Genomic DNA, 12347 nt, shown 5'->3' on the forward strand with positions numbered 1-12347 from the left:
TGGGGTTGGAAAAAGGTACAGTGCAGTTCTTGGCTGATCACTACACTAGGCGCATGGCCGTTGGCTTACTCGGAAAATGCAGGGCTCGGAAGGGAAGGTGGGGTTGGACCACAACGATAGACAGCCGCGTGATAGAAGCCCAGTCCAGTCCAGTCCAGTCCGTGCTATCAATACAGCGCCAACGTGGTGTGCCCAAGTGGCAAGTGAGGCGTGTGATGAGGCGGAGTGTTGAATGTAGTCATGCTGGTCATATTGCCGGCGGCCCGCTAGCTTTAGTTGGTGGCACGAGGCTAGACAATGGCATTGATTGGACCATACACGCAAGGAAGCTCAGTTTAGCTTAATCCATTAGATTACTATCTAAAGAAAGGTCATTGCAAGAATCGTCGTCGTAAGTATGGCTGTTATTGCCGTGGTATCAAATCTCGTCCTTCATCAAACAGATGCTACTTTTACCAACACCTCACAGTGTAGAGCAGCGGAAGCATCTAAGCCTATTTGTCCTTGGAGCCAATGTGAAGCTTGTTCTTCATCTTCTCCTTCAAGTGCGACATCTTGCCGCCCTTCTCCTCGTGGCTATCAGACGACAACTTGCGACCAGTGTCCGTCTCTGCCACGCCTGCCATACCGTCAGCGCCTTTCAGAATATGCACGGCCTTTTGTGTTAACGTACTCTTGGACTCCTTTGGAGAAGCGGCGTTTTGTTTGGCAACGTCCTCTTCGTACTTGCTGCTATCCGAAGTCACGCCCGTGTTTGTCCATGCCGGAGTATCACGCTTCTCGGCTTCCTTCTCGGCTTCGGTCTTGTTGAGGCCAGCATCGGTTTCTGGACGCTGAGGCTCGGAGCCAGAGTAAAGACCGGACGAAGCCGTCACTGAGTCGGGGGCTGAAGTCTTGATAGCGGCATCAGAAGAGGTGGTGGCAGAGGTGTTCGCCTCAAGGCCGGGAGTCGCAGAAGTGACATTGCTGGGCGCTGTAGGGCCAGCTCCCGGAGCACCTGAGCGGCTGATGTCATCTAGTGGGGTGTCCTTCCAAACCTTGTCCGTGACGCCAGTGGTCTCTGTTGCGCTTGATGTGGGATTGTTGCTCAATACAGCAGTGTCAGGAGCAAGGGAGGTAATGGGCATGCCGACGTTGGAAGTGTCGTTCTTGCTAGCAGAGTCGATGGTAGGGGCAGAAGTGGTTGTCTCAGCCTGGATTTGGTGAACGGGGTCCAACTTCAAGAAAGCATCCGAACCAGACGTCTTCTCTGCTGCGGTCTCAGTCGCCTTGGCTTTGGGAAGTCAGCACCGCATAAAACGACAGATATGGAGTCTCATAAAGTCGTGGACTCACTATCGTTGCCCTGGTCAAACGGCTCGCTAACAGTGCCATTGCCCAATGCTCCAGATACAGGCTCCTTTCCGGCCGTCTCGTTGTTAGATGAATCGACATAGTCGGTCTTGTCGGCTGTAGCTAGAGGGGTTGCTAAAAGGCAGGTTCAGCACGTGACATACGGTAAGAAGGGAGACTCGTGCAGCTCACCAGCATTGCCCTTGTCGTAGGGGTCAGTTGCAGTTCCAGCGCCTTTCTCGCCCGAGATTGGCTCCTTGCCAGCAGTTTCGTTGTTGTGCGTCTGATCGCCGTAGATGAGCTTGGAAGCTGCTGTAGTAGCAGTAGTAGCAAGGTTGGTGATGGTCTCCATTGTAGCTGCAGCTAGTGCTAGTTGGATTTGTTAAGAGCAAGGTTGTGTATGCGGGAGGTAAAAGCAAAGAGTCTGGAGGGTTTGTTGTGAAATGGACGAGGCCGTGCTTTGTGTATTATCAGGGCGGGCGGGCAGTGACGTAGGTGACGGCGTTTGTCCCAGTTCCAACATTGACCACGACTGCCCGTGTGTCGCACGAGCACGCGAACCGCCATTGATCAATCTATCGTGGGCGCCTAGCTGTGGCTCCGTCGAGGCGTGTACCTGTACCTTGGTTTTGGCCACCAGCCATCAATACGTCGATGCATTCATGGTGACGCGGCTGGGCTTGCGTCATAGGGCGAGGTAGATAGGGAGTAGTACTACCACCATTGCAAACACGTCAAACAGGGCCCTGCATGTTGCTAGGTAACGCCATACGAGTCCTTCATGGCATTGCTACTTCACTGCTTTTGTTTTATTAAAGAGTATGTAAGATGTTGACATCGCGATTCAGAGACCCAATGAACTTGCCTGGTTAGATGAAGCAGAGCACGGCGGGCTGGGGGCTATGGACGGTCCAGTAGCCTTGCTGTGCCTTCAGCCGCGCCCGACTTGCCACGCGCATGTATACGCATATGCATGCACGCCTTGCAGCAAATCCTACAAGGCAAAAGTGCGCCCTTAGGAACGGGAATGTTCGCAGTTGGCATACCATTGAGCCTCAAAAACCCTTCAATCTGGCGCCCCTCCCGTTCGCAGTACCACCCAGCCCACCATGGTTCGTTTTGCAGCACGTTCTATCCTTGCACATCTGTTCGAGCCCTGGCTGCCATTCCCATCCAAGGCTGAGAGTTTCCTCCATTTTACTATCACTCCTTGCCATGGGTGCTGAGTTTGCGCTGTTGCTGCTCTTGGTCGGGCGAGCAAAATCTACAATGACTACCGTACCCAAGGTATTATTGTCGCTCGGCCCATATGACCGCCCCGACTTGATCATAAATACCAGACGTTGCTCGTCAAGCACACCCGTCACGCTCCTCGTGTATGACGCACCACTCGAGGGAATTGCTGGATTAAGTATGTTGTGCAGGTGTTGCGAGCAAGGACAACGCGATGCTCGAGGCGGCCACATGCGAATAGGTGATTGTCGATAGTGCGTTTGATTATCCACAAAATTTGGTTTCGTGCTATAAACAGCCGCAGCCTTTCCCTTGCGGTTGACTGTCGCATTATCGTCGAGACCTGTTTCGCGCCGTGATCCTATTCGCAGCCTCAGACATGGCGGCTTCGAGGCATCATTGCAGCATTCTTGATCTTCGACTAGATCCATAAACGTAGTACATGCATAGTTGTAAGCTCTAAATTTTGTTCTGGCGAGCATAAAGGAGCGCGGCGCAGGGTCAGTGCCGCAAAATTCTGGATGTTGACTCCAGCTGAAGAGATCCGGCGTAGGCTTCCATTGAGGTCTGTTGGATGAGTCTATGACCGGAAGATATATATCGTCTTCGGGTAGTAGTAGTTCATCTGAAATGTCCATTGTGCCATTTTCGCTTCCAAACTCCAGACGGGTTACGTAAAATGTACGTGATTGTCGCGAGGACGCTTCTGCCCATTCTCTCCTCGACTCAACAATCACCATTTCGTTTGTACTCTCATCGCTCTGTAGTGTAAGATCGGTCCAAGAGTCGTGAATAGGCCCTTGTTTATGCTGGCGACGATACAGCCGTTCGTCCCTCTCGACACTGGCCGGCAACGGCGAATGGAGTGGGAAGCGAGCAACATGGTAGAAAGAGGTATAGTCAATCTCTTCAACCTCAAAGGTGGTTTGATTGGAGACTGCGTAGAAGTGACCATTGTGTATCTCGAACGCGACTGTAGAGCCAATGTCCGATCCATGGAAGTTGTCCAGCACTAACCGCTTTGCGCCATCCTGTATCTTAATGCTATTGTTCAAACGTACGCCGCCAATTTCCCATTTATGGTGGCCATCGCTACCTCTCCCTGTATGCGTACCATAGTAGAGGAAATCGGCGGTGTGTCTAACGAAAAGTTTAGAGCTTGAAGGAAGCCGCACCATTTGGACCAGTCTTTTATCATCAGGACAATTGCGCGCCATACTGAGAGCAATTATATAACCACCATCGGATTCACCCTCTTTCTTGAGGTGAACAGCAAGGATTCCGTCAGCATAGTTGAGTAGGTCCACGTCAAAATTCCCAGGCACTGGAAAAGGCGGTCCTAGAATCGGTCCAGCAAATACAGTGAGATCGATATGAATATCATGCGACTGTGAGCGTAGATCCGAGAGATGTACAGTCTTGCTTTCAAGTACGCATAGGATTCCCTGTCCATAAACAAATGCGTTTCCATTGCCCCAAGTACGTGCTGAGAATGGGTATGCAGTAGACAAAGCATGCCTTCTGTCATAGATTGCTCTCACGGCTTGCTTGTAAGTAATTTTTTCTGTCCGTGCTAGTTTTGCTTCTTCTGTATAAGGAAAGTCCACCTGTCGGCAGCGTCAGCTTTGATCGTAAGCACTGACGTTTCCCACTGCAGTGCTTACTTCGATTATGCTTCTGCAAACTGTCCTTTCGTCCATCAAGGCACTCAGCTGCTGGCATGTCTGACTGAGATGAACAATGTCTTCAAGACTCAGGTTAGCAGCCACGCAGAATAGAATGTCAAAAGGGAGTTGGTCCAAGGTGGGATGCATAGACCGCGCGAGAAATGTGTAGTAAAAAGCGACCAAGAGAAGCCAGTAATTGGAATAGAGATTTTTTATATAATGGGCCAAACGTAGAGCTCAATTTCGTGAGATTTTGTACTGGAGAGAAATGTATAAACCGATAGGTCGTTTTAGTTGAGTAGCGAGCAGCTGGTCAATTCTTTACACCAGAGGAGCCGCACACGCACCATTTCATGTCTGAAGGAGCAGAGCCGCAAAAAAGGAAGATGCCGTCGCACAAGGCCGTACCCCAGTAGTACAGAAGAAGGCATCCAATCAGTGGTACAAGCCCCACTTTAGTTAAGTCGACCAGGCTGACCATGTTTGGCCAGTCAACAGATGACTGAGTATTAAAATGAGGCTCTGTGCAATGAAGACCAGGACCAAATTCAGATCACATACCGGTCAGGCTCAGCGAGGCGCCGTATGTCAGGTGTTTTCTCGTCTGTTCGTACATCGCATAACAGATCCAAATTGCTCGTGAGGCACAGGCTCAGAGCCGCATGCCTCTAGCATACACCAGGCTAGCTGCTCTGGGCCAAGTTTCTTGTTGCTGTAGCATGCTTCAACCCCCGCACTTATGTACAACACAAGCAACCATGATTCTTGTCAAACGTACGCGGTACTACCAACATCGGTATCACCCTCTCTACTTATAATTCTCATTAATGTGTTACTTCTGGCCAGCTGCGTCTTGAGTCCGGAAGTATGGGCACGTTACGACCTGTTCAGCCTTGTCCCGCCGACTTCGGCTCATTAGATGGTAGTCTTCAGCCTGATCCCACTATCAGGATCTCGTATGCACATGATACATCTGATGCGAGAAACGGCCGTGAAAATCGCTAAGGTCGTGCAGCAGTAGCGTCTCTTGGCCAACCTTTCAATGATTCTAATACGTCGCGGACAAGGCGCATTGCAGCCGCTGCAGCTAAAACAGCAGCGTAACAGCTATATCCAGTATCACGGGATAGCAGGGCAACGGCTGCTACTCCGATGAGTCGATTTACTAAAACAGTCAACTCGAACTCACGTCTTTAGCGTTGGCGGATCTACGTATAGATGCCAAATACCAGAAGCAAGAAAGGTAATGCAGAGTCAAAAGAGGCACCAGATCGGACATGACGAAGTGTGTATATAAAATGCTAACATGACCGTTCGGAAAAACGACGGCAATACAGGTGGCAGACCTACGGGTGTAGTCGGTAACGCACTCATTCTCAGCAATATGTTACTAAGCATCAATTTGAATGCGCTATTCGATCATAACATTCAGCCTTATGACGGGCTGTGGGTTGCAGTCACTTACGAAGTGCTAGTCTTGGAGAGATGATTCTTCGTCAGGCTGAACATAGCCGTTCCAATAATGGATGCTACGTTCCCACTCGATACAGCGCTATGCATCTTGCGAGCGTTGATCTTGGCCTTTGGCTTAATGCTAATGATGTGTGTTGCATCTAACAACCTGGAGCCAACTGTATCAACTGGTTTTTAGAAGTGTATACTGAGTGAACATAACCTTTTCTTAGGGAACCTAAGAAATGGTACCAGATTCGAGCAACCATACGTAACGAGACCGATAAATCTTCAAGAGACGTGTCTACTGGAAAGTGCTAGTTGGATAGCGACCAACTAAGAGGTGGAAAATCATGCTGACAACGGAAAAGCAGTGCTTGAGCTGCCATGTGTGCAGAGGATACGGACAAAAAGGCTGACAAGTCATTTCAAGAACACCCAACACTATCGCGTTGCAGCATATTCACATGCACTGCACCTCAAGTTGCTAGACATTTTACGCACACAAAACGAAACAACGAGTACCTACCATCAGCATCAGAGCTTAGAATCAGAGCCCAGCGTGCTTTTTCTTACCATTTCGCTCGCTTCTCTCTTAGTGCCCATGGCAAACTTCCAATCTGATTCTCTTATCAACCCTAGAGCTCTAGGTTGGTGACTGGGACCGGTGCCTTTTAAGCTCACATACAAGTGTATTATGCAAGATTAAGTCCCGTAGTCCTTCTATATGTTTACTTCTGGTCCATTTGCTCAGTCTTCTCATCATCACCTACCAATGCTTATGTAAAGCCATCCTTCCTTGAAGGGACCTGAACCGCGGTAAGTCTTGATTTTTTTTTCATTGTAGCTGAGAGATACCCTTTCCTTGTCAGGGCTAACACTTGGTGGCTGCATACAGCCGTAGGAAACTGCAGTTTTATCGCCCTTTGTAGGAAGAAGCCAGCCGCTCAAGGCGCAATGTCTTGCAAAATATCGTTTGGTCCCATGATCAACGGCTTATTTTTCGTTTGGGGCGGTGGCTTCCTCACAAAAATTTCGGTCGTAAGTCTCCTTTTGTAGCTAAGATGCGTATTTCTCTTATCGAACTTTACCCATAGTGGCTGCACACAGCCACCACAAGTAGTAGCTTACAGACACATACAATGATCAACTGGTTTGATTCTAATGCCTTGGCCAGTCTGTATCCCATGTTTGAGGACCTCAGAATCTGTTTGCCACCACATGCGGTCAGCTGCAAGGCTGAGGTTCAGCCCTCAGGCTGCAGCTCAGCCTGATCCTCACTACTAAGTACCGACCGAAGCCAAAAACTTTCTAGCAAGTTTTTTATGGTCTATCCACTTGCAAACATCTCGGACTACTACTCTTTGCACCACTACCTAGATGTCCACCTCGAACCAGAAATGGATCCTAGAGGGACCGAATATGGCTCGTCTCTCTCCGCACGGAGATGAGATACCCGTTAGCCATACCTCCAAAGCCAATATCTTTAGGCCATCTAGCCAATATCCTAGCTCAGTCTCTACCGGCACTTCTCGTGGGCTAAACGTCTTCAGGGAACAGATACCTACCTATCAAGAGGCATCAGACGACGACGAGCCTTCATCTACAGTCTGTGATACTTGTAGTGTACATATACAGCCTATCTGGAATTGTTCTTACTGCGACATGAACTTTTGCGATGACTGTTGGGGGAAGCAGGGCCCACACAAATTGGGTCGGAAGGGTCCCGATGGCCTACCCCATGAGAAGGCCAATCCAACAATCGTCCAAAGACTAAAGGACATCCTCGCCCCACCCCAAGATTACCATGAACAGCAAATTCTGCATGTCGAGGATGAAGATACGACATGGTTTGGGCTGGCGCGTGACAATCACAACAAATCCATTTTGGATGACCGTGGACGCTACGCTGCTATCATGGCCGACAGCAATACTGATGAGTACCAGTTCCGATATCCCCAGATCGTCTCTTTTATTGGACAAACAGGTGCTGGAAAGAGTACTCTCATCAAAATGCTCATAGATCAACAAGAGAGGATACACGGCTCGCGCGAATGGGCGTTCCCGTCACCAGTAGTTGGGTCAATGACGAACAGCAACATACCAACGTCATGTGATGTTCACCTTTACAGTGATCCAACCACATATCTATCAGAACATCCCATGCTTTTCGCAGACTGCGAAGGTTTGGAAGGCGGCGAAAACACTCCAATAAGCGCTCAGTATCGCGAGAAGGCGTCACATACTTCTGAAGAGAGGGGGAAAGGGAGAGAGATGCGCCGAGAGCATCCCAAACTACAACAGATTACCAGAGGATTGAATCGCACACGTCGAGAAATCAAATGGGCGAACTCGCCAGAAAAGACAAAACGTCAGTACGCAGTCACAGAGTTTTATCCACGTTTGCTATACACATTTTCGGATGTGATCGTGTTCGTCTTGCGAAATGCAAAGTAAGTTCTAAAAGTCTATACCTTAATGCTCCGTTGTGTTTACTATTTGCCTATATTTTTCTTTTAATCATTGTCGACCTGCTCCAACTATCTTTTCTAAATCTGACTCAATATTGCAGGACATTTGAGTCTACTGTGCTCACACTGTTGATCAAATGGGCTAGATCGTCCATTGAAAAGTCAGTCAACCAACCTATCCTGCCTCACGCCATCATTGCTCTCAACGCGACAAGTACCAAAGTCGATCAGAGCGCTTGGGACCCTGAATATGCAACGGAATCTCTTCTAGCTGATGTCGCTGGTGCAGTCGATCGAGACCCAGCTTTTAAAGAGCTAAAAGAATATTGGGGTGGGAAGGGTAGAAACATTCACACCGTGAAAGATCTTCTTCTATGCTACTATTCCTCGATCACCGTTATAAGGATACCCGGAGATGGCCGTTATATGATGATCGACGAACAGATCCAAAAACTTCACGATACGCTGTCTAGGCGGTGCAGAGAGTCATTCAATACGAAGCGTAGGTCTCGCATGCTTTTCAACTCCGACGCTTTGAACGTATACCTGCATTCCGCATTCGAACATTTTTCAAATGATTTGAACAAACCATTCGACTTCATGGACGCCTCGTTCAAGATCAATCCCATTCCTTTGGATTTTGGAGGTAATATTCTCAAGCTGGCTGTTGCTATGAAGGCTCAGTACGATGATCCCAGAAAGATTTTCGAGGAATTGAGCTTTATGGTAGCTTCTTGTATTGGGTTGGACTGTGTTCGACAGAACTTTAAAGGTACGTAGCGCAACCCCACTCAAGTCACTCTTTACACTCTTTTACCCCAAATCCCAAATTCACAATTCATTAACACGTGAGATTTCCAGGCCCGGCAAACCAAATTCTCGAAAAGCAATACCTTTCCCACTGTGATACAGCACTGGAAGACTTTTGTGCGCTCTACTGGCCATGCACATTCAACTATATGCACCGCGGCCGCTGTGTGAATGTGAAGGAGACTCATAACAAGGGACATCAGAATAGAAAGGGTATCATCATTGGCACTGGTCCGTATGAGTCCAACTTTACGTTTACTGGCTTCGCCAAAGACTGGTCTCGGCTTTTGGAGAGCCACCTTGCAAAATTTCAAGTTGAGCTCAGTTCCCAGCTCATGCAAACCCCATCTGCGAGTGAGGTGGATATTACCACAAGACTCCACCACGCCAACATCACGGCATTCTACAAGCGTCTGGGTGGCGCCCAGAAGTTTGTCAGTCACTTGACTTGCTACTGCTGCCTTCGAGAACTGGCCGAGCATCCTCTACGTTGCGGACATGTGCTCTGTACACCCTGTATCAAAAGTTACGGAAACCCTCATAATGAGCTTAAACACTCATATTCAATGGCTTCTTGTCCTCTCCATGACTACGAAACCGTCTTCTCTGCTCATTGGCCGGTGCACTTTAAGCCTCCGCTCGCTGGTGTGCGGGTGCTATCACTTGATGGGTAAGTAAACCGCATTCACCAGAAAATGATACTAACAAAGGCAGTGGCGGTATGAGAGGCATTGTCATTCTAAGTGTTCTTGGGGAGATCCAGAAAGAACTAGGAGGGCGCATTCCTATCCAGGACTTTTTTGATCTTATAGTGGGCACCAGGTGAGTCGCTGTAGAGTCTACCATTAGTTCCCGAAGGAATTTGGGCACATGAGCAAGCGAGAGTTGACCATCCTTAGTACCGGCGGATTGCTTGCACTTGGCCTTGGAGTCAAAAATTGGTCCATCGAACAGTCTACGCAGACGTTCCTGAGATTGGTGAGAACTGCGTTTACTTCCAGGTATCCTGGTGGTCTCCAATTGATGAGGAGCAAATACCGTACCAAGCCGCTTGAGAAGGCTTTATACCAAGCTTTCGGGGACGAAGCCATGTTCGGAGGAGTGCCAGAGGATATGAGTGGCTCTACACGGAAAGTTGCTGTAACAGCTGCCACTGAGACGGGTGAGGAGGTTGTGATCTTCACGAATTATAATCGTGCGAGTAAATCTGGAAGTAAGTCGCCTTTCGCTTGACCTGACCAGAGCTTATACTTTCGACAGTTGGCTACCGCCCAGTTCGCCCAGATGACCCTAACAACGACCTTAAAGTCAGAGAAGCGTAAGTGTATCGGCGTAAGAGCCCTGAGGCTTACAGCTGACATTGGCCTAGTGCAAGAGCCACATCTGCTGCACCATTCTTCTTCAAGCCCTTCGTCAATGGCAGAACCAAGGAGAGTTATATTGACGGTGCTGTCAAGCACAACAATCCAGTACGAATAGCCAACAGCGAAACCAAGTTCCTCTGGCCGGATGTAGAAGAGCGCTATCCAGATATCTTATTGTCTGTTGGGACTGGATATCATGAGTCGGGTGTGGAGGGTTCCTCAATTGCCGGATCTGATCGCAGACGCATGCAAGTTCGAAAAGCGCTCGAACTAACGAAGAAGCGATCCAAGATATCAAAGGTCTTCCCACAAGTAGATTCTTGGTTCAAATTCGCCAAGCAGCGCGTCGAGGATATCCTCAACTCTGAAAACATATGGAGAGATTTCCGCACCGATGTTGTGGGCCTGTCTTCGCCTATTGCGGCAGAGAGATATATACGCTTGAACCCTAATGTCAGGAGCCCAGTGCCCAAGATGGATGACACGCAGAAAGTCAACGACTTGCAGAGGGAGGTTGCTGATACACTTCGCACGCCCGAGTCACAGGTTATGATACAAACGATCGCTGGCCGGCTCATTGGTGGCTCGTTCTATTTCGAAAAGATTGGGCGACCCAGAGAGATCAGAGGTGTGCTCACCATCCAAGGTATGCACTCACAGTATCTCCATCAGATGAATACAACTAAAAAAATCAAAGGTACTATAGCGTGTAGATTCGCTGATGGGTCCGACGATCTGCGCTTCCTTGGGGAACACATTCGCTTCAAATTTCAACGCTACAAGTTCCAACCCTTCTTCCGCATCTCCGAAGTGGGCAACGTTGAGCACACTCAGGACATTGAGTTGAGCCGCAAGGTCCTCGAGGATATGGTAGACAGTCGATCATTCAACCTGGGCGCAATCGTCATACCCGTGACCTCGGATCCAGCATTATTATCTATTGACCTTCACCTCATCGACGACCGCAAGCAACCAAAATTCAGCACCAGCTTCCCCATCAGCGGCTTCCCACGCAATCTCACCGAAGGCGAAGCCGTGAAACAAACCAGTAAGCCCACACTCATTTACCCCTTCCCTTCCCCAGACCCCAAAAAAAATCAATCTTCAAATCTAACTAAAGAATCTTTCCACTGCTTTAGCATCTCCACCCATGCTCGACACCGTACCCTACAAAACCTCAGATAAACGCCGCTCCCTTCGCGAAAGCAGATCGAATATCCACAGCAGACTCGAGATCGAGCATCGCCCTATAAGCGACGGAAATATCGATTACAGGGCCTATGGGCACAGCGATACCACTCAGCAACCCCCAAAGCTAACGCCATCTCTTGACCTGCAGCACCACGTTGAATTGCACGATCCTGATGAAGCAATAGGAATGTCAGATGTGGAGATGGCGCCGAGTCACGAAGAAGGCAGGTCCAGTAGCGAAAAGGCAATGTCAAAGTCGAGGCGACACTTTGTTGATGCATTTCGTGATGCGAGTTCGAGTTCGGATACTTTAATGTAGATTTATTACAGTGTATACAGATTTGATTTCTTGTCTTTTTTTTTCAAAGAAGAGTATAATAATTACAATGAATAGAATGTAGCATATGGCTTTCGTTCGTGTTTGAACTGCTCTTTTGTGGCAGGAAATAATGTACAAGGCGTGAACAAAGCCTCTTCTTTGAGAGGAGGAGGAGGAGCAACCATCCCATTGCCAGTTTCATGTCTCTTGTAACGTCCAAAGACACATAGCTCCCCCCCCCTTCTCTTTACTGTAAACCAGCATCGTAGCAACATGTGACTTGGAAATATCGTGGTCATAATACCATGGGCGTGATAAATGCACATATCGTAACGATTTGCGTCATCAGGGTCAGGGAAGCCCACACAAAACCCCCACCCATACACGAAGATGTGAGGTGGGGATTAAGCATCACAGCCCAGCTCTCCTCTTCCTCTCTCGGTCGCCAGCAAATCCATTCCCCAACCCACTTTACAGCATAAGCAGCCGAGTAAACATATAACGGGGG

At 48.8% G+C, this 12347-nt stretch overlaps 3 protein-coding genes across 3 annotated transcripts; 1 reads left to right on the forward strand and 2 right to left on the reverse strand.

Annotated features, from left to right (window-relative positions):
• Positions 1-494: 494 nt before the first annotated feature.
• COCVIDRAFT_103912 (hypothetical protein) lies at positions 495-1684 on the reverse strand (the record flags this gene model as incomplete). The annotated part of the gene is made up of 4 exons (XM_014699387.1): positions 495-608; positions 654-1273; positions 1336-1467; positions 1525-1684. 4 exons carry the CDS (start codon positions 1682-1684, stop codon positions 495-497), a joined length of 1026 nt encoding a protein of 341 aa, XP_014554873.1.
• A 703-nt stretch (positions 1685-2387) lies between these two features.
• COCVIDRAFT_103836 (hypothetical protein) lies at positions 2388-4379 on the reverse strand (the record flags this gene model as incomplete). The annotated part of the gene is made up of 2 exons (XM_014699388.1): positions 2388-4172; positions 4230-4379. 2 exons carry the CDS (start codon positions 4377-4379, stop codon positions 2388-2390), a joined length of 1935 nt encoding a protein of 644 aa, XP_014554874.1.
• A 2685-nt stretch (positions 4380-7064) lies between these two features.
• Positions 7065-11839, forward strand: COCVIDRAFT_39346 (hypothetical protein; the record flags this gene model as incomplete). Its single annotated transcript, XM_014699389.1, has 8 exons — positions 7065-8137; positions 8257-8927; positions 9017-9635; positions 9680-9787; positions 9865-10178; positions 10343-10975; positions 11027-11377; positions 11469-11839. The coding sequence occupies 8 exons, from the start codon at positions 7065-7067 to the stop codon at positions 11837-11839; spliced, it is 4140 nt and encodes a 1379-aa protein (XP_014554875.1).
• Between the last annotated feature and the right edge of the window lie 508 nt (positions 11840-12347).

Source organism: Bipolaris victoriae (genome assembly GCF_000527765.1).
Source record: "Bipolaris victoriae FI3 unplaced genomic scaffold scaffold_63, whole genome shotgun sequence".
In the NCBI taxonomy this organism is placed as follows: Eukaryota; Fungi; Ascomycota; class Dothideomycetes; order Pleosporales; family Pleosporaceae; genus Bipolaris; species Bipolaris victoriae.